The sequence below is a fragment of the Sinocyclocheilus rhinocerous genome, unplaced genomic scaffold (genome assembly GCF_001515625.1).
Source record: "Sinocyclocheilus rhinocerous isolate Xijiao unplaced genomic scaffold, SAMN03320098_v1.1 scaffold792, whole genome shotgun sequence".
NCBI lineage: Eukaryota > Metazoa > Chordata > Actinopteri > Cypriniformes > Cyprinidae > Sinocyclocheilus > Sinocyclocheilus rhinocerous.
The window spans coordinates 514801-522889 of NW_015626872.1; the positions used below are offsets into that span (position 1 = coordinate 514801).

At 38.5% G+C, this 8089-nt stretch overlaps 1 protein-coding gene across 1 annotated transcript in view; it reads left to right on the forward strand.

Moving 5' to 3' along the window:
- Positions 1–1374: 1374 nt before the first annotated feature.
- myocd (myocardin) overlaps positions 1375–8089 on the forward strand; it is a 29163-nt gene continuing 22448 nt past the window's right edge. The window contains exons 1-2 of the mRNA XM_016527155.1: positions 1375–1532; positions 7525–7590. Coding sequence (XP_016382641.1) covers positions 1478–1532; positions 7525–7590 — 121 coding nt within the window. The 5' untranslated portion in view covers positions 1375–1477. The remainder of the gene's footprint in view (positions 1533–7524; positions 7591–8089) is intronic.

Consider the following 8089-nt stretch of genomic DNA (forward strand, 5'->3'; position numbering starts at 1 on the left):
TGTTGCAGCTTTATATTTTAAAATGTAACTTTATATCTTGCAATTACGAACTCCCAGCCTAGCATGGATGAGAGCAGGGAGAGCAGCGATAACCCCCCCAGGGTAAACTGAACAGAACCAACATAAATGTATTGCAGATATCGTTAAAGTTCAATAATGTTATGTACACATTTTAGAATTAGTCTGATTCAAAGGAAAATCAGAAGGCTGAATCCTGACTGACAGAGGAGGAGTTGGGGATGGAGGAGGATAATTAGCTATTGAGCAATGCGAAAACTGCTGATAACACTGAGGGACCTTATATATGAATGCTTAGATAGGTGTCATATTCCTATAGGTAGATGGGGATCAGCTGAGAGTCAGCTGATGCGAGCTTGACTAACGTGACCTGCTAGAACTAACGCTACGCTAGATATACCTCTATATCTGACCTCTGTTTGTATTTCTCACAACACAATTCCAACACTATATCTCACAATGTGACTTTTTTGCAGTGGTGAAGATTTCTCGCAATAGTAATTTTATATCTCGCAAAGTGACTATAAATCTCACAAAGCAACTTTCTTTTAATTGACTTAATATTTCACAATTGTGACAGAGCAAATTTGTTTATAGTAATTGTGACTCTGTTTCTCTTTATATTTCTCACAATGTGACTTTAAATCATGCAAACGTGACTTTATGTGAGAAACTCTCTAAAGAGATCTTATTGAGTTTGTGATATTGTGTCGACACGCGGTCATCAGTCAGATTAGCAGCAGATGAATGCATTACACAGAAAGTAAGGGGAACGAATGGGCACTGCCAGGAAAGCCCTGCGGCTCAACATCTATTTTTAATTCCATATTTGTACACTTTTGATTAAATTGATTTGAAAGGCCAGCTCAAACCCCACAACGGCACATCACACGATCCTAGATGTCCCTACAGCTAATTGCACGAAAGCCTGTCCAAGAGCAGAGCTTCAGTGCCAGCACTAGTTTAATGCAGGCTGGAGACACAGCGAAGCCCTGACCAATGTTTTGACAGCCTGTAGGAGCCGGAGGAAGGGCTGCTTGTTTTCCGAGTGGAGAATCCAACACTACAGATAAGATAACGTGTATCGACTGAGCGATTGGCAACACGTTACCACACTTAACAGATCATATTGGAATCAGGTTATTAAAGTCTCCCACACTTCAAATGAGGATCATTCTGCTACTAATTACGACCACATGTTAATTTGAGATTGCTCAGGGTTTGTTTGTGCCTGTGTGTGTGTGTGTGTGTGTGAGTGTGAGAGCTGAAGGAGGTGGGACTCAGTCGAGCCTCCTCAGCTTTAAGACCCTCCCAGCAGCGCTGCATATCAGTTTCTCTCTCATGGAGCAGAGAATCAGTTCTGCATGGGACCAAAGCGCTTGAGCGCGTGAATGCATGCGGATAGTGTGTGCTATGAGAGGCTGAAGCGACGCACTTGATGCTTTGACACTGGAACACAATGACTCTACTGGGATCTGAACATTCCATTCTGATTCGCAGCAAGTTTAAATCAGGTGAGATCTTTGTTTCACCTCCAAAAGAAATGCTTTTAGGAAACTTATTAGGAAGCGTTGATTATTTACCAATGCATGATGAGTTCTTACAATTCACAAAATGTTTGTAAGTATGTTACATACACTTTACTCTGGAATATGAAAATATTTTTGTTTTGTACTTGTTGGTCGTTTCATACACTTTTAGCCTCACTGCTTCCAAAAGCCTCAAGTGATTTGATACAGGGGTCAAAGGTCATCAAGTACCACTTAACCTGTGCAAAAACATGATTTTCTTAGTATTTTCGTCTTGTTGTCCAGTACAATTATCTAAACATTCTTAGATACATTTATTTGATGATGTTAAGATATTAACAAATTCATCCAAATTAAATGAGTTTATGCCTAAAATAATAAGAAAAAAAAGTCAGTGGGATCAGAAAAATGTTCTTGTTTTTTTGTTTTTTTTCTTGTTCCAAGCGTAAATTCACTTCATTTTGAAATTTGTCAGTCATTTTTGATTTTCAAGTAAATATATCTTCATTTTAAGAATGTTTAGATATTTGTACTGGAAAACAACACAAAAAAAATCATTCAGTGTAAACATAAACTCTTACATCTGGCTTTTTAATTACTTCACACTTGTATTGTTTACTACTATCCACTCTTTGTGTTTCTTTCGAACTCTTTCTCTCTGTCTCTGTTCATCTACTGAAGACGTTCAGTGTAACATGTACATGTACTGTGAACAATGCTGCCACCTTTCTGATGAAAGTGTTATTGAATAACCACAATGTCAGAGTCTCTGAATATCTTCTTTGCTTCTGTCGGCCAACCATCAAGATTTATGGCCCAGCAGACAAACTCTAGCTTAGCTTTCCTCTCGAACGCTGCGTTGGATTTCACAGCAGCGCTCGGGTTTGGCACAATAATGGCTTACTGCTCAAAATTACAGACAAAATTGAGCTCTTCCTTCAGCGAAGGGAAATGAGCTCTATGCTCAAGGGAAGTGGAGATGTAAGGCTGTTCCACACAGTGGCATGATGGGAAAACTTAAACATTGGCGTGTTGTGAACAGCACACATTAGCGCTCTGATGCAGCACAGATGTGAGGTTTGTGGCTGTGTGTGTTGGCTGTTCAGCGAGCGAGTGTGTGTGTGTGTGTGTGTGTGATTGAGCTGTTCTGATAGGAATCATACCGTATGTTCCCTGTGGACGTGTTTGGCTCATTGAGGTTCTTCAACAGGACATGGGCGGCCATGAGATTACATAACCCTTTTAAATGCTTTCTATACTCGTGCATCTGAGGTCAAGATCTGAAATGTTGTCACTGGGCTTTTAAAGAGGATTACAGACACGTTTAACTTGTTAAAGCTCACAGGCAACTAAAGGCTGTTAATGTTTTTGGGTGACAATAGATGTTTTTATTAACATACACATAGTAAGAGCTTTTGATAACCTGCCCAAAGTGTGCTGTGGTGGTGTTTAGTCAAAAAAAAATTATCTGGCTGTTATAGTAAATGATAGGTAAAACTCTATTGTCTTTTCTTCGGATGTTCTATAGAGATAAAATTGCCATATTTATACAATTTATATGTGAAAACATTTAAATATGAATGTAAATGCTACTGGGTTACAGTAATGTAAATTTGTAAAAAAAACTCTTAAAGGGTTGCCTTTGAAAATTCAAAATTGCAATGCACTACACATGCGGATGGAAAATTGCAAATAATTAAAATATCTGGGCAATAATTGGTTGATTTCCTCATGCTAGAAAGGGTCTGAACAATGACTTTGATCAATGCTGCCATTTCAAGGTGTTTAGTCAAAAATGTAGGTAAAAGCCCTTATTATAGTCTTTCTATAGAGATATAAAGAGTCTTTCTATAGAGATAGAGATTTGTGCATGCATGAAAACACAAAAACGTTTGTCCTCGAATCTCCCAACATACCTTACAATCATTCCTCGCTCACAGAAAATGAACATCATGACCTTCACAAAACTATTTAGTGTTTACACTCTTAAAAATGGGGGTAAAATGCCATAGAAGAACCATTTTTGTTTCTAAAGAACAATTTCCACTAAAAAGAACGTTTTATAGAATGGAAAGGTTCCACACTCTTAAAAATAAAGGTCATTTAAATATGAATGTAAATGCTACTGGGTTACAGTAATGTACATTTAAAAAAAAAACTCTTAAAGGGTTGCCTTTGAAAATTCAAAATTGCAATGCACTAAACATGCGGATGGAAAATTGCAAATAATTAAAATATCTGGGCAATAATTGGTTGATTTCCTCATGCTAGAAAGGGTCTGAACAATGACTTTGATCAATGCTGCCATTTCAAGGTGTTTAGTCAAAAATGTAGGTAAAAGCCCTTATTATAGTCTTTCTATAGAGATATAAAGAGTCTTTCTATAGAGATAGAGATTTGTGCATGCATGAAAACACAAAAACGTTTGTCCTCGAATCTCCCAACATACCTTACAATCATTCCTCGCTCACAGAAAATGAACATCATGACCTTCACAAAACTATTTAGTGTTTACACTCTTAAAAATGGGGGTAAAATGCCATAGAAGAACCATTTTTGTTTCTAAAGAACAATTTCCACTAAAAAGAACGTTTTATAGAATGGAAAGGTTCCACACTCTTAAAAATAAAGGTTCCTAAAGAGGTCAGTTCTTAATAGAAACATTTTTTTTTTTCCTAGTGTGAAAATATTTAAATCTAAAGATCTTTTTCCACTATAAAGAACCTTTACTGGCTCCATGGATGTTAAAGGTTCTTCAAGGAACCACAGATGCCAATGAAGAACCTTTATTTTTAGTGTATGTAAAGTGCTTGATGTCTGAACTCTAAGTTCTGCTTGAGACGCGTCACCATGTGCCTCAGAGTCTGTCTGAATGTGCATGTGTCACGGCTGCCTGTGTCATGTCAAGATTACAGCCTTGCTATTTACAGGCAATGCAGTTAACGTCAAAGTTCAGGGCTTTTGTCATGCAGCTCATGACATTTGAGTTTAATAGACTTACACAACCCAAACAAGACAAAGTGTGTACGTTTAATTTGAGTTTAAATGGGGATATTCTAGCATAGCATGTGTATTGTGCAATTGCATTATTAATACGTAATTGTTGTCATTAGGGCAAATTATACAGGGTACAAGTTGTTTTTGCAGGTATGTGCCTTGAAGACAACGGCTGCAGCTATTTTTGTGCTATTGAGTCAGATCATCTGGTTTTGATTGTGGAGGGTTATGTGATCCAGTTTGTCTGCAAAGCTGTGATAATTCTTATTGAGGGCAATCACTGAGGGCAATCATGGGTCTGGTGCTTTCGTTTGCCCTGCTAAAATGTGTCACGTTGCCAAAAGGCATTTTTCCACTTTGGGCTTTTATGAACTCACCTGTTTCTGGAGAGCAAACGTGAGGTCCAGTGACGGTTCTTATAGCGAACAAACAGCATTAAAAGTTTGATCTAGATTGGTCCAGATTGAGGTTCCTTCCATCCGCCAAAAGCAGACTGGCACTGCTTGTCTCAGTTCATATCAGCGATCATGCGAGAGCTGGCAGTATTATTTGTGCGTGCGAGGTTGTGTCGGTGTGCCAGAGCTCGACATCATTAGATTTCTCTTGTTTGTCCACATACTTGCAGTGCATGACAGTTGCTGGCGCTGGACACAGAAGCGCAGGTTGTGTGACCTAAACAAAAGCAGATGTATGCAAATAGCTGATGCATGATCTCAGCGCTTCGAACCCGCAGCCATCAGTCAGTCAATGATGCAGCTGGTTGATTGATTGCGATGATAAATGGAAGAACGAATGGACGATCAAATGAACTTTGACAAGTACACGAACTGTTGCATGTCCACACGTTAACCAGTGTTCGTGTTGCGTGAAATGTGTTTCAACAATATCTCGCAAGCAAGAATGCTATTTTTCTGTAATTGTGAGTGATATTGCTGTTATACAGTTCAGTAAACATCACTGAGTAACTTACATTTTTAGACACAATATTCCCATTTACTTTTGTTTATTTTTCCTCCGCCAATGAAAATAGTTCCAGATGAGGCGAAAATACAATCAACACACACAATCATTGAATGAATTGCTTGAGTGAGTGATTCAATGACTCTCTCATAAAGACAGTTACTTGTTTTGTTCCTGAATAATTCAGTGTTTTGAACAAATCGCTTTAGTGAATGACTCATTAATTCACTCGTAAAGATGATTACTTGTTTCTTAATTAATCAGTGCTTTAGAATTGAATGATTCAATGACTTACTCATAAAGAAACTTACGGCCTGTTCACATCAAGGACGATAACGATATAGCTCTAAAAATTGTTCTCAATATTAAAGAATAGCAGAGTCCACACCACAGCTGTAATGATAAAGGTACAAAGTAACAACATCGTTGGAATCAGTGTTTTGAACAAATCGCTTGAGTGAATAATTCAATGACTTGCTTATAAAGACAATAACTTGTTTGGTTCCTGAATGAACCAATGTTTTGGATGATTCCCTTGAATGAATGATTCAATGACTCACTCATAAAGACAATTACTTGTTTTGTTCCTGAATGAATCAGTGTTTTGAACAAACCACTTGAGTGAATGATTCAGTGACTTGCTCATAAAGACAGTTATGCCTTGTCCAAATACCCACATTTGCAGTCTTTGCACTTGACCAGTTGACTACTTATATGACGTATTTCCTGTATTTGGCCCAAGTGTTCAAGTGAGGATGAAGACCACAAGTGTGTGTCAAACTTTTCATTACCTGATGGGACCAGCCCGATCTCACGGCAATTCGTACATATTTTACGAGGTGGCTAATTCGTACAAATTCGTACGACCTCACTCTTACAAATTCATACGATTTGTGCTAAACCGCATTTTACGAGTTGCACAATTCGTATGAATTTGTACGAATGACCTACACATAACCCCGCCCCTAAACCTACCCGTCACTGGGGTCTAGACAAATCGAATTAGCCACCTTGTAAAATACGTACGAATTGGACGTGAGATAGCGTTGGATGGGACACACTAATAGAGATTTATTTTTATTTTAAATGCTTTGCATTTTAAAATCAACTGTCTGTTCAGTAGTCGCTATATCATGACACAATTTAATTTGTGGTGCTTAAGTGATAAAAAGAAGTTGCAAATGTTGTACAAAATAAATATCACCACCACTCATCTAAAACGTGCAACACTTTGTTTTTCCGCGAATAGCGCTCAAGAGTGTGGATTTAGTGTGCGTTAAGGGCACTGCGCTTTGGCATTTTTAAGACCTGGGTGAGTGAGTGAGTGAGTGAGTGAGTGATTCGACAACTCTTTCCTAAATGCAATTATTTGTTTTGTTCCTGAATGAATCAATGTTTTGAACAAATCAGTTTGTAGAAAGAGTGACTGAAACATTCTCAACACTAATGCTTCTACTAACATCTGTCTGGAACGCGCAAACACATTCAGAGTGATACAAACAACCGAATGTCCCATTGCTGTTGAAATAAATGTCTGGTCAAACGTAATTTATAAAGACGCAAAGCCATTTTTTTCCCCACTTATTCTTCTTAGTCTTACATACAGTAGATTATACACAGACGTAATACATGGACACTCGTGCAGTGACAGGGTAGATTGCTGTGATGAGAGACACACCACCCAAAACAAAGACAAAAATGAAGCAACAGACCCACAAATATTTCTTAAAACAGGATGTAGGTCTATGATAAACACAGCTCCTGGCTTTAAACAAATCTTCCTTCAGTGTGTGGTCCTCCTGAAGTCTGAGAGGAGGGAGGCGCTCATAAACGTAAGAGGTGGCCCGTTAATGTGTGTGTGTGTGTGTGTGTGTGTCTGTGTGTGTGTGTGTGTGTGTGTGTGTGCAGCATCTGCCCGTCCGTACGGGATGATGTGTTCCTTCTCCGGACACAGATTTCTGTCTGATTTGTCCAGCTTCACTCATGATGAGTCATTATCTGTTTCCTCCTCCACCCACAGTCCTGCAGCTGAGACTCCAGCAGAGGAGGACGCGAGAGCAGCTCGCTGACCAGGGCATCATGCCTCGTGAGTAACACCAGCACTCCTCTGACTACATCACACTGCATTATGGGTACCTGACAAATGAGCGAACCGCTTTCATGGCACCGTAAGATCTGCACTACAGTCACACACTCACACCTGTTAACATTTACATAGAAGAGCCCCGTTCACACAGCTGGATCTGGCACACACGCACACCGGGCACAGAACGCTCTCAGAGTTTATCTGCCCATGAGAGGAACGATAATAAACAGATGATCAGGCAAAGCAGCTTCGCTTTATAACCTGAAAATGAGATCAAGGACATTCTGCATGCTTCAGTTTCAAGTTTTTTTTTTTTTAGTTTTTAAGCGATAACATACAAGTGTGACCGTAGTAAAATGAATAAATAAATAAAAATGTATTTTTTGTATTGATGTTTAGTTCATATGGTTTTCAGCAAATTCTATACCATTTTTAATTTTTTCATTCATATTTTTTTAAATATTTGTTTGTTTGGGTTTTATTTATTTATGCATGCATG